Source organism: Pleurodeles waltl, chromosome 1_1 (genome assembly GCF_031143425.1).
Source record: "Pleurodeles waltl isolate 20211129_DDA chromosome 1_1, aPleWal1.hap1.20221129, whole genome shotgun sequence".
NCBI lineage: Eukaryota > Metazoa > Chordata > Amphibia > Caudata > Salamandridae > Pleurodeles > Pleurodeles waltl.
Window position 1 is genome coordinate 435,885,662 of NC_090436.1, and position 26,944 is coordinate 435,912,605.

The window sequence follows — 26,944 nt, forward strand, 5'->3', positions numbered from 1 at the left end:
AATCAGCTTTTGATTTGGTACACCGATGTCTTCTGTGGGAAAAATTAGCTTCCTGGGGAATACCGAAGAATCTACTCAGAGCTATTCAGTAGCAATAGACAGATACATGGATTAGAGTTAAGATAGGGGACGGATCTTTCCTTTCCAGGGAAATTGAGACAAAACAAGGTCTGAAACAGGGCTGTGTGCTGGCACCATTTCTTTTTCATCTTTTTCTGTCAGATCTGATCATAAAGCTAAATAGGGCGAATGCGCACTCTCCTAAGCTTGGTGATATATTTATTTCCAATTTGCTATACGCCCCAAATGTAGTACTTCTGAGTCAAACTAAAGTAGGACTACGACGGCTTACCGTCAAGTAATCGGAATATGCTGAGCAAATTGGAATGGAAATCAATCAGAAAAAAAACAAAGTGATGGAAATTAGTAATAAAATCTCCAGAGCTAAAAAATGGTACACACAAAAGGGAGAATTGGAACAAGTAAATCAGTATATCTATACTGGGCGTACTATTTGATGAACGGGGGTCCTTTCTCCCTCAGAGGCAGGAACTACATAGAAAAGGAAATGTTCTACTGCTTGCCTTTTGCACCCTGAGAAAGGTGCTCAACGGTCCTAGCTACCGTCCCTTGCTGCAAATCGTCACAGCTAAACTAAATTCAACTCTAGGATACGGCAGCGAAGCACTGTGTGGACAAGATGCCATCATCCTAAACAGAATCACAGGAAAAGTACTAAGGTCTCTATTCCAGTTACCAGGGTACACCTCCCAAGCACAAATTAGGCAGGAGTTTGGATATTTAAACCAGTGCCTAGCTAGGCAATCAAGTTACATCAAAACCTGGAAACATTTACAGTCAACAAAAGGAAATCCGCTTTTCCAGGCACTTTAGAAGGAGATAAGCTCAAATCCTAAAGCCAAGTCAAGACAGTATTTAGATCAGGCCCTAGAAGACTAGGAAGTATGGGAATTATGCAACTCAAATCTCCCCTACTACGCGTTCAAAAAAATCTTAAACTGAAGAGTGATGAAAAGATCGGTAATTATGGATAAGAGCTTACTAGCTACCAGATCACACTCTTTGATGGTAATAAATGACTACAAACTCCTGAAATATCAGCCTTATCTGGGGGCTGGGTGGTCAAAAGCAGACAAGGATTCCTTCATCAGACATCGCTTTGGCATTATTCCTGGTAATGCCCATTGACCCCATGGGAACACACCGTAACAATTCCTCAGTGTAGGCTGTGCGGATGTGGACTGGAAGATATAATTCACCTGATCTGTATTTGTAACAACCTACGAAATTAACTAAAATTTCTATTAAAGGCAACATTCAACCAAAGGTTGATACGGTCCTGTAGACAAGCAGTGATTGCCTGCTTTAAACCTTCTGACTTTGTCTTGAATGCAAAATGTACAAAGTTTTTACGGTTGATATAAAAAAACAACTACTACAAGTTCAAAATCAGTAAAAATATAACATAGGTACATGCTGGTTCATGGGCTCATATAGTAAATACGAAAATATTTTTTAGCACCTACCTTTTAAGTATTACTTTTATAGCCTACTCAGATCACATGTTCAAAGACGAGGGTACTGTTAAATGATGTATTTTACAACAAAATTGTCGGACAATAATATGCTCACCTCTGAATAGGAGGTCATTACCAGCAAAAAACATTAAATAACATTATCTTTCCCATGTAATATACAATAGGAAAGTTAGGGTTAGAAATGTTGGACTGTATGTAAAGAGAAAAAGTAAATTTTTTGTCTGAAAATGGGGAGTTTCTTAAAAATGTATGTACCTTAAAACGTATGTATGATGCATTGGTTTTTATTAATTACACATTTAAATAAATTACAATTACAACGATTGAAGAAATAAATGTGTTAACCTGTTGATCAACTCAGTGTATTCATCAATGTACATCAAGTCTTAATTCTACTTAGCTTTTCATTATGTTTGACTGCATGACAGTGTATTGTATTTTATCACGTTATTTGTTTTATTGTATGATACAATTCTCAATGGCCAAAATTTGTTTGAATATAATCAACCAATGAACCTCAGTTGGTCTGAGGTCAATAGCAGCAAGCACACTATTTCAGTATGATAGTCATATGATATCCTATATATGTTACTTATATAACAGATACACATTTGAATAGTAAATTACCTGCATTTCTGTCTCAGGAGATTGACAGCAAGATGATTGGACGAAATAATGATACTGGCACTTCTGTTACCGGTAAGCATATCACCAATCAATTTCACTTGAAAAAGTCTTCTCTCTGTTTCCCAGTGTGGTCACTTCTCTTTTGAGAGTAAAGGAGAGGGTATAGAGTTCGTCTGAAAAGTGTTACATTTCAAATTCATGAGAATTCTACAGCTACATATGTATGTTAGGTACAAATATTTCTTGATTGCATGTGTTTGGTGTTTTTACATTGGCTTGTCTAGTCATGTAATGATCTATTTAGGGGTAAAAGAAGATACTGATAATACAAAGGCTAAACGTAAAGGCCCCACAAACTATTAATTTAGATGTAAATATTGATAAGAACTATTTACACTTACAAAATGTTGTTAAAGTAACTTGAAAAACAAAAGGTCATAAATTCAAAATTACATTAAGGTCAACAACCAATACCTTATTTACTCCTTATTTAAGAGGGAAACCTATTTTTTTAAATCCCCCATATTCTATTAATTGGTACTAACTTTTTAACTACAACTCCCTTTCAATGAGGTAATCCGTAACGTAGCTTGTAATCATTAAGGAATAGTTCACTCTATGGGCACTTAAATCACAATTTATGGCATGAAACTATTGAGGTATTTAGGCACAAATTTCCATACTCAGGTTGCCCACAAACAATAAAGTTGATAACCTAGTTTAGAGGCTGTAGTCTAGCACCGCATATCAAACTATGTAAATGAAGGAGATTTAGCAGTTCCCTTCTCATTAGCCCATTTGATCACTCAAACTCATTCAGATTACTGCACCAAATCCAAGGTTAATGTCCCCAAGGTAATCATATATTTACCACATTTTATTATCCCATGATTTAACTTGTGTTAATGTTACTGGATATTTTCTTGCTTCTGGATTCCATTTGCTTTTAGCTGGAGGAAAACATTTATGACATTTACCTAATGTGTTCAGTGTTATTACAAAACAATAACTCAGTGCATTGGTACAGATGTGGTACCTCCATGACCACACATTTCTATTATTACACCTGTGCCCTAAATGATCCTACCAGTAGGTTGAGCAGTCTCTGCTGACGTCTGGGTTGTGTTGGTCTTGGTGAAATTTCCATTATGCTGTCGTAACCATGTGTAATTTTGGAGATTTCATGATTCCCTTGTTGCCCTTAATTCCCCAAATTTAGCTATTATATACCTGTTGTGTAATTATGCACAGTTTTCTGTGAGCGCATTAAAAAATGCAAACAACCAGAACGCTAGCAGCTCCTGTTTGAAGCACTTGTGTTATTTACATCATTTTGTTTTTAGTGTGGAATGAATCAGCACATCCAAATTGGGCACCTGTAGGCATTTTGCAATAAAATATACTGGCAGGTGGAATTTTTGCATTTCTTGTAATTACGCAGTGTGTCTCATAATTTGTCCGAAATTTCACATAATTGCGCAAAGGGAAATTGTGCAAATTTTGCACACCGATATTCATAAGTTTAAATCCAGGCAGGGCCGACTCAGTAAAACTCAGGACAGTTCTAATAGTTCTTGTAGAGGGAAAGGTGGAAAATGTTACTTCTCGTTTGTAAGGCAGTGGAGATTGAGCCCATTGTGGAAATATAAAGAGTATGGCTAAGTTACTGGAGGGGGTGCAGGGAATACAAATATATATACATTCATACACATCCACATCCACACACACACACATGCACCAAGCATTACAAAACATAAAACGTATTGGCTTCAGCATCTCTGAAGGGAAGACTTGGAGGTTCCAGGATAGCTGTGAATGCTGCCTTTTCTATTTGGATGACATTTGATCGGCCAGTGAGAAGAGGCAGCAGTCCCTACCTCGTCACAGAGTGGAATATGGTCAGGGAGAGTTGCAGACTCCACCCCAAGCTGTGCTGAGGTGTCCTTGATAGACACTTGGTCCTGGGAGCTTCAGGGCTTAAAACTGAAGTGCCCAGGTCCAAAGCAATGAGTGACATGCCCCTTTGTCATGAAGGGGAGTTTCTCCAAGTGCTTTGCCAGGTTGACGAGGTCATGCCCACAGGGCCTGGCAGAATTCAACCCTTCCGCTCATGAGGACGGGCTGCAGCTGTTCACCAGCGGTCAAGGACATCTCACAAGTCATTTTCCATAGTAACAAAGGAGAGCATATACTCTTTCTGGGCAACCCCTTCCTGGAGAACAACAGACAACAACTAGCTATAACTGGTGAGAGCTGTGATTGGGGAAATGGTACTTACTTGCTTAGGTGAAACCTCTTTGCTAGAAATTGCTGCAACTACCTAGGCTGACTATAAAATGCTTTACAGGGGCTACCTAAAATGTGCCAATGGAGGCCTTGCTATTGTTTATAAAAATAAAAGTTGAAATCTTTGTTTACCACCTGCTACATTTAAGTTAGCTGAAACACCTCCTAACAATGTTTTCGTATCCCCTTCTCTGTCATTGTGCCTTTCTGCCATTTATCAACCTCCTGGCCCACATCCAGTTCCGGTAATGCACTGGTGGAATTATTTGCGCCTTTTGTTCTTCAGGAATCATCAATAATTAAGGTTTTCTCATTTATACGTATTTGGGAATTCATTATATGGGCAGGTCATAATAACTACCCTGAAAACAATTTGCTTGAGGCATGTGACATCATTATCCTTAATCGAAAGGTACTTTGTCCCACTAATCTCATTGGCCACACGCTAGACCACATTTTTTGACCTCTGAAATGTTTTGAGTACAAGCAGTGAATAGTTTTACCCTGGATTGATCAGCTTTTTGATATTTCTGTCACTTTCATCCCTCCTAGTTCTCTCTTCCCCTACATCACTTTTCTCAAGAAACTGGTCTGGTGTGACTTCAAGCATTCTAAAAGAAGCCTCAGCTACTGCCCCTGTCTCCTTGGTTGCCACCCTGACAACTAGTTTCTTCTGCTTGAGATTTGGATGCTACCTTGATGACATTTTCCACCCACTGGCTAATTCACAATGCTCCTTTGTATATTGTACAACATAAGTTGCTAAAAACCCAGCACAAAAGAGCAGCACGCACTCAGTTCTTTTGCACCTCTTGTAAAGGTGTCAATCCCCCCACAATAATTACTGCGGGTGGGGGAATGTTGGGAGTCACAATACTGTGATTGAAATTTAAATATGCGTCTGCAACAGTATTGAATCCACAATATTGATTTTACTACATCTTCAAAGTAAGTAAATGTGAAATTGAAAACAGTAAATCTGTACTTCCCTATATATACGTATCTTGACATTATAATGGAGTCAATACTGTGGAGGCAATATCATTGACCTCGATATTGTGACATAAAGTCTTGTTAAGGCATGATGTTCTTTTAATTACAACCAAATTTCAAATTTCTCCAATTCATTTTTAACTAACCAATCCTGCAGTCTGACATAGGCCAATTCTTGACTTTTAGATTACATGTGAGCATGTGTCGAAGTTCTACTTCCAGGAAATCTATTTCCATTACTAAGCTTACCGCCCTTAAATCTGGACCACCTCTAGATCCTATACCTATTAGGACATTTCATCTGGTTGCTCCTATTGTTACCCCCTTTCTCATTGAATTTTGTACCCATTCCTGCTTTGCCACTGTTCTTCATTTTGAAAGGCCTCCTCTACTTGTCTGGTTCATCTCTGCTGTTTTGGTAAATTTTCATCCCATTTCTTTCCTTTTTCCCTTGCCAGATGTGTGAAACTTGCAGTCAACTTACAATTATCTACTTTTTTGCAGTCCAGGGCTTGCATGGATGTAGCACAAGCAGGCTATCATCAGGCCCATGGAATGGAGTCTTTTCTTAGGGCACCACTCCATGATGTCTTTATAATGTTGAAAGATGCCATAGTTCTACTCAAACTGCCCTAAACTCCTTTCTCTTCTTTACATCGCAGTGGGAGGCCTTTTCTTGCACAGGTTGTCTACCTTTTTTCCAGGCTGGGAATATGCTGTATCTCATCCCCCTTTTCAGTTTGCTGCATCCATTGCCATGGGGGATCCAGCATGGTAATTCTCTTAGCCCTGCACATTTCAACATAGACATGACTTCTTCAGCAGGACCAATAGGATCCTTTGGCATCTAATGGTATTATTACTGTGATGATATGCAGTAATTGTTTTTGTAGCTCCTTCTGCTGAGCTGTGTTTCAGTGACTACATGTTAGCAATTTCTGACTGAATGCTCAGCTTTCATCTGAAGCCTGACACAAATAAGGCGGAATTGCTCATTTTTGGTAACTATGGCTCTGCCTTGGACAAATACCTGATGGCCTCTGTCTATAGGTGACCCTCCTGTTCCTGTGACCTAAGCCAGAAATTTAACTTTGAATCCTCCTTTTCTTTCAGGCCTTCCATCTCTATAGTAACTTCTTCCTGTTGTCTGGCCTCAACATCGTTTCACATAATTCTTCCACTTTTGACTCTTTCTAGTAGGAAAAGTGTAACTCCGACCATCCTTTCTCCTTGAATCGACTAAGGAAACACTGCTACTTTGGTCTTCCCAAATACCTACTACACATATTCAGCGGTATTCAAAACTCAGTTGTTAGCTTGGGCCTTGGCTTATCATGCAGTGAACAGTCCTGGCACCATTTAAACAAACTCCACTGTGTTTCAATGCCAAAGGGAATTATATACAAATACCACAAAGTGTTGTCTCATACTCTCCCCCACTACCGCTTATTATCCCTTATTCCACTCTCCAGCATTCCCCATTATAAACCCAATCACAATGTGAGATCTGTCTTTGATTCTTTGGTTCTTCTTCTTCGGATCAGGCAAAACAGCCCCATTAGTTTAGAGCATTCTTATTTTACTGCTAAGCCTTTGAACTCCCTCCCTGTGCATCTCATGGGACCTGAATGAATGAATTAATAATAAGTTATTGTACAGATAATAAAATCCAATACAAAAAAAGAAGAAGCAAAAAAGCCATCAAGAATAAATACCCTCAGAGACTAAATTCATGTTAAAAACGCACCATAAATTAGACACACATGACATATTAAAAAAGACGATCCTGCCTAAAAGTGTAAGACATCCTACGATATAAAAAATAAAGCAAACCACCTAACCCAGAACCGCGCATAGTACACAAAGACAAAATGCATAGGCTCAGCCCTAAAGTGCATGGTGCCTTAAATGGTAATTGCACTAAACATCAACATATACCGTTAGAGCTCCTCGACCTAACCAATAACAGGCAATGTGGCAAGAGCTGAAAAGATTCCGATTATACATGTTCATTGCTCGCAGTGCCATCGAATTTAGATTGTGCAATTTTAATACATTTAGTCAATAACACATTTAACATTGGGTTGCCTGGGTCCAAAGAGTGGAAGATAGCCTTTCAACAGGAGCGGATTCCCAGTTTATTCCATTTGCACCGAAGCAAGAATCTACGCTCCTTTAATAAAGCTGGACACAGGCAAACCACATGATCAATGGTTTCATCCGCGTTACTACAGCCTCTCCATATCACACCGTCCCCAGGGGATATCTGCCATTGGGGCAGATGTTTTAAAAAACACCAATCTCCCATCCTTAAAGCAATAAAGGCCTTTTTTAACCAGAACCCATAGGGGCAAGTGAAAAAACTAGAAGACATACCTGGCTTAAAGGATTCAATTACTGCCCAGGCATGCTTCCTTTGAACAAGGAGGGAACAGTCTGAATGATAGGAGTACAATTGAATAAGCCTTTTAATATCTAGTTTAAACAGAGAGTAGGGGGGATTACTCGCCCAAAGATCACCAGCATCTAGTTGCCGTTTACATTCAACCAAGAAATGAGAATAAGTACACTTCAATTTCGACTCACTAATTTCTTGCCACAAAACTGCCTCCAAGTGACCGTCCATGGCCTGGTGCAATTTATAGCAAAGCACCAGCACCAACTGCCACCAAATCCGGAAGCCCAAATTCCAACTGTACCTGCGCAGGTGAAGCCAGGTTGGGGACATGAAAGACTGTAGATTTTATTGACCAGCCTATTTAGTAGGCAAGAGACTTTGCCCAACAAAAGTTCTTGGCCGTAGGCCAGCAAGGGGATAATCTTTACTCACATAACTTCCATTAGGGAATGAAGGGTCAGCCCCTTTAAAACTTTAGACAGTTTAGAGAAGGCCACCTGCAATGCCACAGCTTTAAGTTCAATTTCCTTCTTATGTTTAACAAAACTGCCCCTGGAATCGATATGTACCCCTAAATATTTATAAGACTTGGCAAAGACCAGTTTAAAACTTTTATAATACCAATTAAAGCCCAAGTGTTTTTTCCTCCCAAAGGAGACCACTTTTGTTTTAAGCAAATTGACTTCCAATTGGTTTGCAGAAGTATAAGGTGCAAGTTGGTTAAGAAACCGTTGGAGGCCAGTCTTAGTTCAACTAAATAGTGCAAGATCATCGCCATAAAGCACATGACTAAGGCTAAGACCACCAATCTTGGGGGTATGGGAGTTAACGGCATTAAGAGATGTTGACTTGTCTGCAGTAAACAGATTAAAAAGAAGAGGAGCAAGTACACAACCTTGTTTCACACCACGGGTGGTGGGAATTTTCCTAGAGAGGGAGCACCCATCACCAAGCTTAATACAGAACCAAGTGTTTGTATGGAGTTCCATGATAGCACCTAGGAGTGCTGGGGGGATGCCCCAGTTTTGTAGTTTAGTCAACAGGGCACTCAGCGGGATCCGATCGAATGCCGACGTAAAGTCCACAAAACAACAATTAGGCATCAGACCAGACACAATCGCCCTGTCAATCAGAATAGAGAGTGCCAATAGATTGGTCGAAGAGCCTGAACCAGCAGAGAACCCTGTGTGGACAATGTGAATTAAAGCCTTTGATTCAGCCCAGGCACGGAGATCTTGCAACAGAAGACTAGCATAGAACTTAGCTTCATTGTCCAGCAGGGCTATCATCCTAAAGTTGGCAGGATCGGACCTTGAACCACTTTCATATAGGGGATGAAGGATGGCACCACTCCAGGACTCCAGCATTGTTGAAGTCAAGAGGCAGTGCTCGAACAAATGTGCAAGATGGTTAGACCAAAAGAGAGGATCCTGTTTAAATAGTGCCTGTGGATGGCCATTGGGACCCGGGGCTTCAAATTGCTTAGCCCTCGAGATGATATGGGGAAGACTTAATTGAAAGAACTTCCTCACTCCCTGCGAGGGAATTAAATACCCTGTAAACAAGGGACCTGTATTAAACAAAGAAAGAGTAGATCTATGGGCCCCCTCATTCAGTAGTTTCCTATCCTGCTCGCTAGTGGAAAACTGGATAGTCAAGTAAGAGGTCCAAGCTCCTTCTGAAATGTCGACAACACCAGTGCCCCTTTGGTTGCTATTTAAATTGTTGACAAGGGACCAAAATTTCATGGGGTTTGGATCTTTGCTTGCACTTAAAAGTTTAGCCCAAAACTGGCTAAGATAGGACTGATAGTCATCATAAACAGCCTTCCTGTAATCTTTCCTCAGTTGTTTATATTTAATGAATAAACACTCAGAATCTGGACTTTTTGTGATTGTCCTTCGCAGCCTATTACGCGCTTTCTTTAGATTCCTAGTTTCCCTACAGATGGCAACGGACCGGGATGGAGCACAATTACGTGCAGATTGGTGGAACTTTGACCATAAAAGTCAATTAAGTTTAACCCATAACTGAATTGGGGTCGCACAGCCCGATCCCTCTGAGTCAAAAAAATTAATCCATTCAATCAATACTATGCAGCCAACAGGAGAATTCCATTTTATGAGCTTTAGTGACCCGAAACAAACACCACCACCCACTGTCCGCATCACATCATGTGCAGAAAATCTGGATTTGCTACATACAATTTGTGGACAGTGATCGCTCTCACTTTGGGCCGAAATCAAAAACCTTTCAATGGAAGGAAATAATTCAATATTGCATATGGTGTAGTCTAAATAGGATCGGGATCGACGGTCTGATCTTGTCCACCGGAGGGGGGCATCATCAGGTAAACGGCCAATCAGGACATTAAAGCCCATACTGTTAAGGTGCGTCACTAAATACTCTTCCAACGGGCAATGCAGACAACCCTGGGGCCTTGATTGATTGGGAATTAACTGGTGCTTACCACAATCGGGACCCTCAAGACCCTCCATTGTGTCCTGAAACAGGTTTGTATTAAAATCACCAGTGATAAGATAATTAGCACCTGGGTATTCCCCAACTAGGTTGCCCACAATCTGCATCAGTCGAGACAACTTGCCTGTTTTTTTCTTTGTTCCAGGAGCAATGTAAATATTAATTACTATAAGGGTCTGCTGTGCAGTCCCGTTCCTTAAGATAATCCCCTGGATCCAGTTATCATCCCAAACCAGTGGCGATATACACCCATTTAATTTAACAGTTACATAGGTGGCCAATCCTCCCTTAGCACGGCCATTCTTGCTCATTCTATGGGCCTATTTCCATATTTCGAAATACCCTGGCAGTGGACAGCTGTGCTCAGCCCATGTTTCCTCAAGGGTGACTACATAGTCACTGTTCAGAAATGTTAAGAGGTCAGCCGAGGCAAACTTATGCGCAACCCCATTGATGTTCCATGAACATAAGGACAGATATCCAAGTGTTTGAGCAGAACCACCCACCAGTGAGGGTCAATAGGGATGTCCATGCGAGAGGGTAGATGGCAACCCAATTAGCAGACCCCTGGGAACCAGAGCTGGTACGAAAAGTGCCAGTAAAAGTAGAGGTGCCACCTAGGGCACTTTTCAAGATTGAAAAGAGCTTCAATACTGTGGGAGTCGTTGAACATTGGTATTCTGATAGTAACACAGGGTAACCAGACTCCTTGTAGGGAGTTATTGTAATGCCCCACCAGAGAAATAAATCTCTTTTAGAGAGAATAGAGTGAGCTATTGTGGCAGAAATTAAAGAAACCAAGGTGGAGTCCCTTGGGTGGGGCCCCCTAGAGTCCAAAAAATTCAATGAACGCAATGTCCTTGGAACCAATGTAGTTAAGATCCGGGATGGCATTAAAGAGTATCAAAATGTTCCCCCTATTCAATATGTCATGAGGACCTCTGGGGCGATATTCTGGGGTGAACACAAGTTTAAGAGTTGAGCAATCCGATGGAATCGTGGAGGGACACAAGGGGAATAAAGGCTGTAGCTGTTCCTCTGCATTGAGAAGGTCCACAGAGTCCCCCAAAGCCGGAATATCGGCAGAGATGGGCTGGAGGCTAGGTGGCAAAATTACAGACAGGCTGCAATTTGAGGAAAGAACCAAGGTCCAAAACATCATCATCAGTGATCCCATGAACAGCTTTGGATACAATCAGTGTGGCAGCAGGGCAAGCAGACACTCCACTATCCCAATGCGGGCTACCGAAACCGACACACTGCCTCGGTTGCCTTTCTCAGCCGAGATCAAACAATCCTCGAAGAGATCAGTTTCCTGCACAATAGTGCCAACCAAAGGGTCCTTAACAGACTTAGGGCCTGATTCTAACTTTGGAGGACGGTGTTAAACCGTCCCAAAAGTGGCGGATATACCACCTACCGTATTACGAGTTCCATAGGATATAATGGACTCGTAATACGGTAGGTGGTATATCTGCCACTTTTGGGACGGTTTAACACCGTCCTCCAAAGTTAGAATCAGGCCCTTAATCTGGAGGAAGGGCCAACAGATAAAGTCAACAAGGAATTGGATGGTGATGTCACACTGGGGGCACCCTGCAACTGCGAGAGCTGCTGCATCTCAGGACGAATCAACAGTTGAACGTTTGTTGAAAGTCCTTGCGGGGGTTGGCTCCACCTATTGTTCTGTTGTTTACGCAGTCTTTTTTTCCCTCTTGCTCAATGGCGGAGGACCCACGGGATCAGCTCCTGAGGGTGTTGGTTGAACCGAAACAGGGTGTGCAGGAGTGCAAGGGAAATGGGAAGGGGCAGGCACTGTGGACTCAAGTTCGGGAAAGGAAGAAGTCGTAACATGCTCCAGGACTCCAGTAGCAACTGGCCGAGGATTGATGGAGGTTCCACACTTGGCTGGAAGAAAGTAGTTGTCCAATGTTTTTGGTTGAGTGGGCCCCTGGGCCAAATCGGAGAGGGAGCTTAGGGTCGATGGGGGCACCAGGGGCGCAGAAGCTAAGGATAGTCTCTTGATTTCACATACAACCGAACTTTAAAAAGTGGGTGAGGATGTAAAGCTTTCAACAATCGGAGAACAACAACATGTTGGTTTCACAAAATTGGAGCTTGACTGTGCTCTAGTAATTAGCTGGTTGAGATTTTCAATTTTTTGATCAATGCCAGCTACGTAGGAGGCCAATATGCTCAGCAGATCAACTTGGATGTCCAGTTTGTCAGAGGGATAGTTCAAAGCCAGCACAGTGGATTGGAGGGTTTGCAGAAGCTGATGCCAGGCCGAACCAGTTGCCATGATCGTAGGGGAAGGCACAGGGTTGAATTCCCTGCCAGCACCGCTCAGAGAATCAGATTGAAGACAGGAAAGGTCAAAAAGCGATTGATCATTGAGCTCGCCTTTAATGAACTCAGTTTGCCGGCTGGGAACAGCCCTGTTAAAAGACCTTATTGGTAACATTGGATGAATGCTGCCAGTTGAAGTCTGGGTCCATTGGGCTGCCGGAGGGCTAGGTGGTGGGGGAATGCTGTGAACCTGCGGGGGGTCACAGCAGCCTGCAGTCAACCGATCTTGCCTGGCCAACCTGCTGGAGAGGCCGCTAAAGAAGGCACCTGCTCATCTGCGTTTAAAGAGTGGTCACTAGAGATGATAATTGGTGAAAGTTCGTATTTTGACAGAAATGCAGGTGGCTGGCCTTCATGAGGTGGTGATTGGCTTACTTCATTCTGAGATACTAATTGGGGAGGGGCAGGAGAAACTGGACAGTGGACTTATGTCTCTGTTGTAAGATAACCACAAGCAATGGGTAAAGGATTGGTAACTGCAGGCTCCATAGGAACACTCCAGCCTGACTCCGGCTTAATCTCTCTCCCCACATTTGCCGAAGGTTCCAACTTTGTAAAATAAGTCAGACGAGAAGACTCATGGAGCTTCGAGGGGCATGGAAGCCCTTCCTTCAAATCTGGGGAAGCTCAGAGAAGGAAATATGGTGCTCAGTGCAGGTGAGTAGATCCTTAAGTCCCTAAATCCTTAAAGGAGCACTTTGGGCACTTGTGGGATACCTGTGCTCCAATTAAAACTTGCAGACTTGAAATAAGGAAGGAATGAGGGAGGCTCGTTTAGGTTGAAGGGCAGAAGGGGGCAGGAAGGCAGGAGGAGCAAGGCAACACCGTCCAGACAAGCTGCACTGGCCTAACGCCAGCCGCCTCCGTCAAAAACCAGTTACCTACAGTCTATGCAACAATTTTATGCGCTCCCTGGCACTATCACAAGGGCCAACTTGCAGGATGTCAAGTACTTGCCCGAAGCCACCGTCTCCCTAAAAGGGACACTGTTGGACAATGTTGGCCCAGGCATTAAGTCCTCTCCACCAAGGGGCCTGTAGGGGAGTGTCAGTAATGGAGCGATACGCGTGTCTTAGTTATAATAGTTTATTAAGGTAATTATGAGTTTAACAGTCTCTAAATCTTGTAATATTTGGTCTGTCTTGGCTCGTCGTCTTTCCCTTTTCCTTTTATCTTCACGTTTTCTTCTCTATTGTTCTTGGGGGTTTTTCAGGGACCGACTCAGGAGGACCATGTAAAGACAAGAAGAACACAGAAGGTTGGTATTCATGTTCTCCTTTGTGTTACTTTCCTTACTTCTGCTCACTGTTTCTGATTCTTTCTTTCTACCTCTTTCTTTCTCTTCTTGTGCTGTTACTTTCTTGCCTTCCTCTCTTGTTATAATTCTATCTTATAGCTTCCTTAATTACCTCTTTTGCTTCTTTCTCCATCCTTTTTCTTACTTCTCTTTCTGTCTTAATTTCACTTTCCTATCTTTATTTGCGCTTCTTTCCGTCCTGTTCTACTTTTAATGTCCTCAATAAGTCATACTGAAACAAAACAATGACTTTTAAAAATAAAGATGTCAGAAAGAACATAACCTGCTGTTCCCTTGCCTCTTTGGTTCTGTTTTTACTTTCATCTTTTTCTATATATAAAACAAAATGATTAAAGTAAGAGCGAACAACAAATCTTTTGAGTGTGAAAAAGTTAAAGTTCACCTTATATCCAGGCTTCTATTTTTATTTTGGGTATCCGTTTAAATATTGTAGGGAAGAAACTCAAATCCAAAAATAATTTAAGGTAAGGAAAACAAAAAAAGCACCTCCCTTTTCTCACCTCCCCCCTCCCATACCTGGTTAGGCCATGCTCTTCCTAGAGCGTGGCCAGCTTCAGCGTCCTGCTGCCTCCTGGTCACCAGGTCCGAGGCTTGGCTGCTGGGTTAGGTGTTCTTTTCTCCTTGTCGCGATCAACTCATCCATCTTCTACTGCTCCGTGTTTGGCGGCGACGGCCTTCTCTTCCTGTTCTGCCAGGGTTTCATAAGACCCCGCAGCATCTAACCTCTTGGTGTCCCTCGTGGCCCTTCAAAAAAAACTTCTGGGTCGGGATACGAGACCCTAGAAGTACCCCCGGGGCCACGGGCGTCCGCAGACGTACCCCGGGGCATCTGAGGGCTGCGTCCAGGGAGGACGCCCCGTCACAGGGCTGTCTGTCCATCTGTCCGTCGTGAGATGGGGTGGCTGGCCCAACGAGGCCATACCGGGCCCCCCCCCCCAGGCCCTGGCATCCCCACACGAACAGGCCCAGAAGTCCAGGTGCCTGGGATCAGGAACCGCTGCCCGAGGGAACCAGCCAGGCAATGGGCCAAAGGGGGGCCAAGCACAAGATCCAACAAAAGAAGTCACCCCCAACAACGCCACTGTGCTGCGCCCCCTAAACGCAGCTGCTCCCACAGAAGCAGGTCCGGGGTGCTGATATGGCCGTGCAATAAGCCCCTCTCACACGGGGGCCTCGTACGGGGGGTCGTGTTGTTTTCCTCACCGCCTTGCAACGCCTTCATGAAATCCAGCTTCAGATCTGGCCACGGTGTCTTCAGCCACGCTTCGGTGCCCCGGCATCTCCGGCAGCATGCGAGCAACAAACTCCGCCTCCGCCTCCTGCCTCCTGGATCTGACGTGAGTGAGTGCGTCTCTTGCAGCTCACCCTTCTGACTGCGAAACTGTGAGACCTCTGATCATGTATTATTCCACAAACAACTTGCAAAGTGGTTATTCCACATGTTGAGTAGCATCTTTTTACTATTAGGTACTCTTTCTCTGTTGATCTTCTGGTAATTAGCACATGGATATCTTCAGAGGTCTCTTTTGACAAGATATTTTTAATTGTATTTTAGATAACATCTGCAATACGGAGTATGGCCACATGTATCAATACAGCAATTTTCATTTGCATTCAAAATTTGCATGTTACATTATTACTTTTACATGCATAAGGTATTGAATGAGTAAGTGGTGAAGTTATCTCAACTATCCCTCCGACCCTTAAATTGCCCCGTACTCCCACCAAGGAAGAGACATCCACATCATGCCTAATCCAACATTACACTGAGAGGTTCAAGTTGTCTCACAAAATTGGCTTTAGTGGTGGGCTTCCAAAAGCAGAGAGCAATGTGATGCATCACAGTTCTCATGTCTGAGGTATAGCGTATGTTAGTCATCTCTCTCCTAATTAGAAGAGACTGAGGGTATTTTGGGATTTGCCCTGGGCTGGCGGGCGGCCGCCAAAAGGCCGCCCGCCAGCCCAGGGCAAATCAACCTTCCCACTAAGATGCCGGCTCAGAATTGAGCCGGCGGAGTGGGAAGGTGCGACGGGTGCAGTTGCACCCGTCGCGTATTTCAGTGTCTGCTAGGCAGACACTGAAATACTTTGTGGGGCCCTCTTACGGGGGCCCCTGCCGTGCCCATGCCATTGGCATGGGCACGGCAGGGGCCCCCAGGGGCCCCACGGCACCCCCTACCGCCATCCTGTTCCTGGCGGGCGAACCGCCAGGAACAGGATGGCGGTAGGGGGTGTCAGAATCCCCCATGGCGGCGCAGCAAGCTGCGCCGCCATGGGGGATTCTAAGGGCAGCGGTAAACCGGCGGGAGACCGCCGGTTTACCCTTTCTGACCGCGGCCAAACCGCCGCGGTCAGAATGCCCTGCGGGGCACCGCCGGTCTGTCGGCGGTGCTCCCGCCGACCCTGGTTAGAATGAGGGCCTGAATGTTTTAAGTTTTTGGGGATAGGCCCTTGCGGGGGATTCCTTGGTTAAATAGTTTACTAACAGTTCCCATTTAAGATAACAGTCTTTGGCCTCATCAGACATGTTACCAGAGAGCTTTTCAATTGCCATAATGTGCCAAAGGTGTGTGTCATTAGGTTGTGTCTGAGATGGACTTTACTTTGCCAAATGACTGCAGTGGTGGTCTTCACTGCGTCCAGATTTTTCCAGACTAGAGGCTCGTTACCTTTAGATTGATAATGCAGCTCTTTCGAGTTAATTCCAAATAGAACATATACTGACTCCCTTCAGAAGGATTGTATCTTTGAGCACTCTCACCATATGTAGATCAAATCTCCCACCTTAGTGCATTCTCTCCAACATGATGGGTTCACCACCGGATACTTTTTATGTAATTTAGTTGGGAATATATATACCATTCACATAGAAGTTTTTTACAGGATTCTTTGCCTAAAACACTCTGCAAGGTTTTATTCAAAACCCCCATACCCCCATCCCAAATAAGTGGGGGCAAAGTTGTTCTGCCCACCGGTGGGTAGATGGGGCAATTACCCCTGATCCACTCCCCAGGTGGGCACAAAGCCTACTAGATGAAATAAAAAGTTGTGGGGTGGTGGCTACCAATCAGGATGGACATGGTTATGCTCCCACCCCAACTGAAGGGGGGGGTAACAGTCTTTCAGTTCTCCCCCGCACACTAAATGATCTTATCCTAATGGCAAGGAAGAGGACATTTGAATTTTTTGGGTTTTGGTTTTACATTTGGGCCATGAGAGCTTGTCTAACTCTCAAAATCGTCCCACTTTTTGGACTTTGGGACTCTGCCATATAGAAAAATCTACAAGACTTAGACACATCTGAAAACTGAACATCTGGGTGAGTCCGGGGTGGTGTGCTTCACATGCACCCCGCACCATTTTCTTACTCACAATGCCCTGCAAACCTCCAACTTTGCTTGAAATCACACATTTGTGTGATGGAACCTTCCGGAATTAGCAGGAATCCACAAAATTCCTACCACCCAGCATTGTTGCATCTATACCAATAAAAATTCTGCCCCATTTGTCAGCCTAAAAAACGTTGTTTTTCAAACTGCCCTTTTGGACCTGCTTTGGTTCCCCCTCAATTTCAACATTTTTTTTGGCTCTGCCCTGTCACAAGCACTTGGTCCACCTACACAAGTGAGGTATCATTTTTATCGAGAGACTGAGGGGAACGTTGGGTGGTATGACATTTGTTGCCAGTGCAGTGATCCCACACAGAAATGTGGGGAAAATGTTATTTTTTAGCTAAATTTGAGGTTGCTGAGGATTCTGGGTAAGAAAACACTGGGGTATCCACGCAAAGTCACACCTCCATGGATTCCCTCAGGTGTAGGTTTCCCTAGATGGCTGCTGAGTCCAGGACCAAAAACGCAGGTGCTGCCCCGCCCCCAAAAACAGGTAGTTTTGTATTTGATAATTTGAATGTGTCCACATAGGGGGTCATTCTAAGTCTGGCAGGCGGCGGAGGCCGCCCGCCAGACTTCCCCCACCAAAATACCGCTCCGCGGTCGAAAGACCGCTGAGGGTATTTTGGGATTTGCCCTGGGCTGGCGGGCGACCGCCAAAAGGCCGCCCGCCAGCCCAGGGCAAATCATCCTTCCCACGAGGACGCCGGCTCAGAATTGAGCCGGCGGAGTGGGAAGGTGCGACGGGTGCAGTGGCACCCGTCGCGTATTTCAGTGTCTGCAAAGCAGACACTGAAATACAAGGTGGGGCCCTCTTACGGGGGCCCCTGCAGTGCCCATGCCATTGGCATGGGCACTGCAGGGGCCCCCAGCGGCCCCGCGGCACCCCCTACCGCCATCCTGTTCCTGGCGGGAGACCCGCCAGGAACAGGATGGCGGTAGGGGGTGTCAGAATCCCCATGGCGGCGAAGCGCGCTCCGCCGCCATGGAGGATTCTTATGGGCAGCGGAAAACCGGCGGGAGACTGCCGGTTTTCCGCATCTGATCGCGGCCGAACCGCCGCGGTCAGAATGCCCTGCGGGGCACCGCCGGCCTGTCAGCGGTGCTCCCGCCGAGAGACCGCCGGGGTCAGAATGACCCCCATAGTGTTTTGGGGCATTTCCTGTTGAGGGCACTAGGCCTACCCACACAAGTGAGGTACCATTTTTAACAGGAGATGTGGGGAATGCTGGGTAGAAGGAAGTTTGTGGCTCCCCTCAGATTCCAGAACTTTGCAGCACAGAAATGTGAGGAAATAGTGTTTTTTTTTTTTGCTAAATTTTTAGGTTTGCGAAGGATTCTGGGTAACAGAACCTGGTGAGAGCGCCACATGTTACCCCATACTGGGTTCCCCTAGGTATCTAATGTTAAAAAATGCACAGGTTTGCTAGGTTTTCCTAGGTGCCGGCTGAGCTAGAGGCCAAAATCCACAGCTGGGCACTTTCCAAAAAACACGTCAGTTATCAATGTAAAAATTTTATGTGTCCATGTTGCGTTTTGGGGCGTTTCCTGTCGCGGGCACTAGGCCTACCAACACAAGTAAGGTACCATTTTTATTGGGAGACTTGGGGGAATGCTGGGTGGAAGGAAATGTGTGGCTCCACTCAGATTCCAGAACCTTCTATCACCGAAATGTGAGGAAAAGGTGTTTTCTTTTGCCAAATTTTGAGGTTTGAAAGTAAGATCCTGATAAGAGCTCCACAAGTCACCCCATTCTGAATTCCCCAAGGTGTCTAGTTTTTAAAAATGTATAGGTTTGTTAGGTTTCCCTAGGATCCAGCTGAGCTAGAGGCCAAAATCCACAGCTAGCCACTTTCCAAAAAACAGATTTCAAAGTAAAAATGTGATGTGTCCATGTTGCGTTTCCTGTCGCGGGCATTAGGCCTACCCACGCAAGTGAGGTACCATTTTTATCGGGAGACTTAGGGGAACACAGAATAGAAGAACAAATTCTGTTGCCCCTTGTTTTTCTCAGCATTTTTTGCTTCCAAATGTAAGACAGTGTGTAACAAAGAAGTCAATTTGAGAAATGCCATGTAATTCACATAGTGACCCCGGAATTCAAAGATGTGCAAATAACCATTGCTTCTCAACACCTTATCGTGTGCCCATTTTGGAAACACAAAGGTTTCCTTGATACCTATTTTTCATTCTTTATATTTCACCAAATGAATTGCTGTATACCAGTATACAATGAAAAACGATTGCAAGGTGCAACTCATTTATTGGCTCTGGGAACGTAGGAGTTTTGATGAACCCGCAAGCCCTATATATCCCGCAACCAGAAGAGCCCAGCAGACGTAACAGTATAGTGCTTGAAAAAATTCCGCCATAGTTAGAAAAAGTTATAGAAGAAAACATGGCTGGAAATGGCTTTTTTCACCTCAATTTCAATATATTTTTATTTTAGCTGTTGCTTTCTGCAGGAAAACCTTGAAGGATCTACACAAATGACCCCTTGCTGAATTCAGAATTGTGTCTACTTTTCAGAAATGTTTAGCTGTCCGGGATCCAGCATTGGTTTCACACCCATTTCTGACACTAATTGGAAGGAGGCTGAAAGCATAAAAATAGTAAAAATGGGGTATGTCCCTGTAAAATGCCAAAATTGTGTTGAAATGGTGGTTTTCTGGTTCAAGTCTGCCTGTTCCTAAAAGCTGAGAAAATTGTGATTTTAGAACCGCAAACCCTTTGTTGATGCCATTTTCAGGGGAAAAAACACATGCTTTCTTCTGCAGCCCTTTTTTCTGAAAAAAACGAAATGTTAGTTGTATTTTGGCTAATTTCTTGGTCTTCTCCAGGGGAACTCACGAACTCTGGGTACCTGTAGAATCCCTAGGATGTTGGAAAAAGGACGCAAATTTGGCATAGATAGCTTATATGGAGAAAAAGTTATGAAGGCCTAAGCGTGAACTACCCTAAATAGCCAAAAAAAGGACTCAGCACTGGGGAAGGGGGAGGCCCAGCAGTGAAGGGGTTAAAGATGTACCTTTGTGTACATCTTGGCTTGCATGCTTCTCATGCAGGGCATATCACGAGCAGACAATTAACTAATGTCCTGAATAATTGCAAAAGAGCCTTCTGCGATTACACCTAATGAACGAAGCAGAAAGATACCTATTGATATGGCCTGGATTACTGGGGAACCAAACAGCAGCTCCTGGCGCTGAGGGGCGCTAAACTAAACACAGCATGTCCTCGCGCTATGGAACACTATGGCTGTCATTGCCATAAAAACGCAGTCCAGACAATAGCTGCTAAATTATTATGTTGTTTAACGGAATGGCTTTCATTCAGTAGTATTGTTTTCTGTGGTTGGTGCCCACGGCAAGGGTGAGGTCGTGAAAACGGCCGCCTCTAAATCACATTGCCCAACTGGGTACCCTCAGTTCACGAGGGGGATATCATAGATGATGTGAATGAACTTGGAATGTACGCACTTCTCGGATGTTCTGACAAGTTTGTAGTGTTGCTGTGCCCCTTCACCTGCCCCAACGCACCAATCACATCTGAGTCCTGACCAATGGCAGCAGTAGCCGGGAGGGGTGGAGGAGGAAGAAATAAGCAACACACCCACTCCTTCCTTATTAGCAGAGGCTTGCCCCGCCCCCGGCCATTTTAGTCTAATAGCATTGTATTATTCTCGTCCTGAGCCACGTGAAGAAGGCCCAAAAGGGAAACTCGTTTGTGAACATGAGAATCCACCATGCCCCCCAGTTCGTCGTCACAGGTCTGGCTTATGCCTCAAGGGCGGGGAATACTTCGACCTGCTATCACGCGCCCAATGCTGAGGAGGCCTCAAGTCACATTCCCTTGACCCCCTTTCCTAAAAAAAAACACAAGGATTTACACCCGTTTGTCACAGAACAGCCACAAGCAGTTTATTTCCAGCTTCTCGGTCTTTTCATCTTTTTCTTTCCCGGTGGGAGTCGGCATCCCTCATCCCCTTTAACACCAGCCCCCTGTAGTGTGAACCTGCTCTCTTTGGAACCTTCCCTAGAGTATCATCTATCAGCGTCTATTGCTTTATTGCCATGTGGAATAGTATACAAGTGACCCTGTTGGTAGTACCCAGTCTTTTCCTTTACCTCTTACCTCCCCCCAAGTAAAGTAAGTGAAGAAATTAATCGAATAGAATAGTCTCGTGCTACATAGGAGGCCTCTGTCTGAGCTTCTGGTTCTTCATCCCCAATCCAAGGGTAACTTGTGCACTGACATCGTCAGAGGTTCTGAGTGACTGTTGTGCAGGGGAGCTCTGCAGCTGTTTTATCTCTTCAGTGCCTTATCTAGTCTCTTATCCACTATACTCCGTGGGCGCAGTATTCTTAGGTGGTCTTAATGACAGTTATTTGAGGCTGCTCTCCAACTATCGTTTCTTGGCTTCCCTTAGATGTCTGTCATGCCAAGGCTCTTGTCACCTCTGTGCTCATGGTAATTGCCAGCTAGATACCTAGCATGGAAGAATCATTGCACTTGTTTCATTGCCTCAACTTATTGCACTAATGTTCTTTTTTCGTTCGTCTTTTTCAAAGTTTCTACATCAGTTTCAGTACTCAGATCAATCAGAACGCCATGTCCTTGCTGTGGGAACCCATTTCCATCTTGCATCGCTGGCATTCCTTGCTGATACTCTCCTTGCATAGGGCCAATATTCCCTACAAAATGCTGACTATGTTCTCCTCCTCTCTGTGCGGCTTTCCTATGTGCCACCATCAATTTCTCCTTGAGTATCTTCTGCTTCATCTGCAATTCATCAATGCAATATTTTGCATATCTCAAAATGTCATCAATTGACTTATTCTGCCAACAAATCAAACGCTGCTGAATCATCATGATAATCTTAGATTTCAATCCTGTTACTATGCTAGACACATAGAGGGTCATTCTGACCCTGCCTGGCGGGAACCGCCAAATGACCGCTCCGCGGTCAGAAGACCGCGGATGCCATTCTGGCTTTCCCGCTGGGCCGGCAGGCGACCGCCAAAAGAGCGCCCTCCGGCCCAGCGGGAAAGGCCCTGCAACAAGGAAGCCGGCTCCGAATGGAGCCGGCGGAGTTGCAGAGGTGCGACGGGTGCAGTTGCACCCGTCGCGATTTTCACTGTCTGCTAAGTAGACAGTGAAAATCTTTATGGGGCCCTGTTAGGGGGCCCCTGCACTGCCCATGCCAGTGGCATGGGCAGTGCAGGGGCCCCCAGGGGCCTCACGACACCCGTTCCCGCCATCCTGTTCCTGGCGGTAAAAACCGCCAGAAACAGGATGGCGGGAAGGGGGTCGGAATCTCCATGGCGGCGCTGCTTGCAGCGCCGCCATGGAGATTCAGCCCATGCAGGGGAAATCCAGCGGGAAACCGCCGGATCCCCTTTTCTGACCGCGGCTTTACCGCCGCGGTCAGAATGGGCTGGGAAGCACCGCCAGCCTGTTGGCGGTGCTTCCGTGGTCCCCGGCCCTGGCGGTCTTGGACCGCCAGGGTCGGAATGACCCCCATAATGTCCCATGTCCTTCATCTCCAGAGTCTCCATTCCACTGTGCTGCTTAAACATTTGTAATAATCTCTCATGAAGGGTGTGCACTGACTTCTTGGGCTCTTGTGTTGTCGTGTCAATTTTAACCCAATCAATGTCTTAAGCAGGTATCTTTCCTTTATACTTTTTCATCATTACTGATGACAGAGCATTTGTCAATGGATTTCTCAGTGGCTCCCTCTCTAGCCACTCTGTAGTCACTTTACATTCTGGCCACAAATCACTCAATACCACAATGTCGAAAAAGGTATTCAAATCTACCCACAGGACCTGCAAGATTTTCACAAACCGCTCAACCTGTCTATACCACTCTACTGGCTTTTCTCTCAATTTGGAGAAATCATTAGTGAATGACGCAAGATCACTCCTGCTCCAGCCAGGTGCTTCCCTCAATGGAAAAGCTGATGTAGCCTCTCTCCCTACCACTGCTGATGGGGGCGATTCTCCCTTTGTCTTCTTATTATCTCTCTTCTTCTCCCATATGCTTTCCCACTTATATAATTCTCTCCATTTTTGAGTGCTATGAATCAACTCATTAATCAGCATTTTCATTCCTGGGGTTCTCATGCTGCAAATGTTATCCTCATCAAAACATATGCAGTAGCCTCTCTGCAATGACTTGGTTCTACTTAAGTCTACATCATATTTTTGAGCCAATTTAGGCAGCTTATCATGTGCTTGTTCTGCATACTTTGTGACATCCTTATACATAAACACAAGGTTTTTCACTTGGTAAGTATCTAATAAGGAAAGATCAAGATTTCCTGATATCATTTCATTTAGTTCTAACTTTATTTGACAACATGCACTGCATTTTCTCTCATCAGGACCAGAGGTGTCTCTCTTGTTAATCCTGAACAGGGACCTTTCCTCGAGGTCTGGACTAACTTTTTAAACCAGTCATCATATTCTTTCACACTAAGAACAACCAGCATTACAGGAGCATTAGGCCCTACCTCTCCTCTGGGAGTACTGTGGTAAACACTCACAGGTAAACTCCAAAAGGACATATCAAAAGGTTGTGATCTTTGGGCCGGTTCTTCTATAGGGGAAATTCCTGCTTAATTCGCTATCGAAGACACAGAAGCAGCATGAGGCATAGTCACCTTAGTCTGGACCAACAGAGTATTTTTCTTTTCCTACCCATCCGGGATGATAGGAACAGCAGTTGCCAAATTTACTCCAGTAGGAACAGTCAAAGCATGTGTCACAGCTTCTGATGACTCAGGTTATGTAAAGGATCTATGGGACCCATAGTGACTGGAGCAGCAAATGCATCTGGGGCAGGATTGAAAAAAGGTATTAATCTTTGAACTCTCTCCCATTGGGGCTTGATTTACATGTATTACTGTGTCTACCGGTGCACAGGGTACTTCTGAACGTCCATTGGGAACTGAAGCGCTCATTCCTTCATGTTAGGTTTTATTATATGGGGGTGAGCTCGCTGATAGCAGCACATCCAAAATGTCATTGCTAGAGTCACCATCACTATCTTCGTCTATATTCTTTGTGTATTTTGTCTTTTCCCCCTTCTTTTTCATTGTCTTTCCCTTGTCTTTTTCTTTATCAGTCTTTCACTTGTCAATGCAGGGTGCAATCTAGCTAAATTTTTCATATCATTCCTCCACTTTCTTTTTTCCGCATCTGATCTAGCATCTTCACAAGTACTTGTTGCCTTTCAGACTTTTCCAGGATATCTTTACTTCTGCCAAGCAGGGGCTTCACATTCCCAAACATGAAGTGCTTTGTACTGTGCGTGTCTAGGTTGTGGGCTCATCTTTTACAATACACTCCTCAAATTTTCAATGATTCTCAAATGAAATGTCCCATAATGTGGAAACCTCAATGTACCGTCTTTATCTGTAATCGTATAACATTGATTCAGCCAAATACCTGTGTGAAGACCCATGTTTATAGCCATATAATGACCTGGTGTATCTTCGGATGGTGCCTTTTCCCCCTCCCGTACAGGTATTTTCACATCTCTCCTCACTAGGGGCCAGATGTAGGTAGAATAGATTTTGCGAATCGGAAATTGCGAGTTGGTGCGACTCGCAATTTCCGATTTGCAAAATCGTATGCAGAATGGTGTCTCAGACACCTTCTGCGAATCTCAGGGGGGGTCGCAAAGATCCACCTCATTAATATTAATGAGGTGAGTTGCAATTTGCGACCCCTTGAGATTCCCTGCACTCACAGGGATGGTGGCCTGATGGAGACAGCAGACCTCCATGTCTGTGACTGCTTTTTCAATAAAGCAGTTTTTGTTTTGTATTGCAGCCCGTTTTCCTTAAAGGAAAACGAGTTGAAATACAAAATAAAAAATTAAACCATTTGGTTTCGTTTTTTCAGAGTAGACAGTGGTCAATTGGACCACTGCCTGCTCTGAATTTTTTTTTTTGCGACATTCACAAACGGGAAGGGGTCCCCTGGGGACCCCTTCCCTTTTACGAATGAGTTAGCACCTACTTCAAGTGGGTGGTAACTCTGAATTGCTTTGCGACAGCTTTCGCGGTCACAAAGCAATTCTGCATCGCGGTGCGAGTCGCAAATAGGAAGGGAACACCCCTTCCTATTTGCGAGTCGCATTCCCATTTTGCGAGTCGGTACCGACTCGCAAAATGGGAATGTGCATCGCGATGGCCGTTTTGCATGGCGCAAACTGCAAAAATCGCAGTTTGCGCCATGCAAAATGGTTTGTACACATGGCCCTAGATATCATATGGCCTTAGGGCATTTCATTTTTCAACAATATTTTCAGCAATCAAAATTAGAAATCTGTTTTGAATCAGGAAGCAACTCTTTACCCACAGTTCTCATTTGGCAATAACAGTCAATAAAAGCACAACACTCTATATCAGTCAATACCAGCACACTGTAACATCAGTCTCCTTGCAGCGGCTCACCCTCAATTTTTTCTCATATGCACTCTTCTCAATTCTAAAAACGCAACGTAAATTCAACAAATAACCTTGTCTGCTCATCTAAAGAAATTAAAGTACTCGCTCACACAAGAAATGGTCCAGAGTGACTCTGGCTCATACTCGAATGAAACCTCGACCAGTGAGAAATTACCCAGATGGGTGTAGGTTCTCCCTGTGCACTAGGGATTCACCCTACTAATAATAGCTAATTCACATCACAAAACATAGCAATTACAACACAGTGTTTTCTACAACCAATAATTATCACTATCCATGGATCTTAGGCTATGTCAGGCCCAATAACAACTTCAACTTCTCTGCATCAAGCACCAGCATCATACACATTTTTTAAATGTTACAGCATCACACCAAACAGTCTCCACAAAACACCACAAGCTAGACATAAGCAATTGCAACACGCGACCCTATTAATACTGTCTCCACCTCTGTTACAACTCTCTTTTTAACTGCTGGAACTCCATCAATTCTCCAACTCGAACCATGGATTTTAGTGGCTTGGGCAGAGTTTGGGCAAATCTAGAATAGGTCATTCTAACTCCCTGCTCTAGTAGCTAACCATTAGACAAGCTACCATCTGTAAGAGCATGCATAGAAGTGGAAGGTAGGCTCCATCAGATGGACCTTGTAGCTGACTGGAAAGCAAGAGAGTTAGCAACTGTATTACAATTTAGCTATTTGGCCACACAGTGAGGACCAGGAATCAATATGAAAGGTTTAGTAGGTTTATTACAAATTAGTTATCAATCCAATATAGGTGCATATCAAAATCAAATTATAAAGGATCAGAATCAGAACCAGCAAGCTGAAATGCTGAAATAAATATACTCTCAGTATCATAAAGCATACAGAAATTATAGTCACAGTGATACAGATACTAAGAAACAGGAACTGACATTCCTTAAAGGAATTTGGATTACTACTCCTAAACTTGAATGAATCTAAGGGCATTTAATTCTAGTTCTTTGCTAAAATGGGAAAGTACAGAGTAAGTCTCAAAGGATTAAAAAATGGAGCAAGGTAGTTGTCAGCATCTTG

At 44.2% G+C, this 26,944-nt stretch overlaps 1 protein-coding gene across 1 annotated transcript in view; it reads left to right on the forward strand.

The window, feature by feature from the left end:
• LOC138284946 (baculoviral IAP repeat-containing protein 1-like) overlaps nt 1-26,944 on the forward strand; it is a 579,119-nt gene that overhangs the window by 273,422 nt on the left and 278,753 nt on the right. Inside the window, exon 10 of the mRNA XM_069224297.1 lies at nt 2,204-2,258. Within this exon, the coding sequence (XP_069080398.1) occupies nt 2,204-2,258 (55 nt within the window). The remainder of the gene's footprint in view (nt 1-2,203; nt 2,259-26,944) is intronic.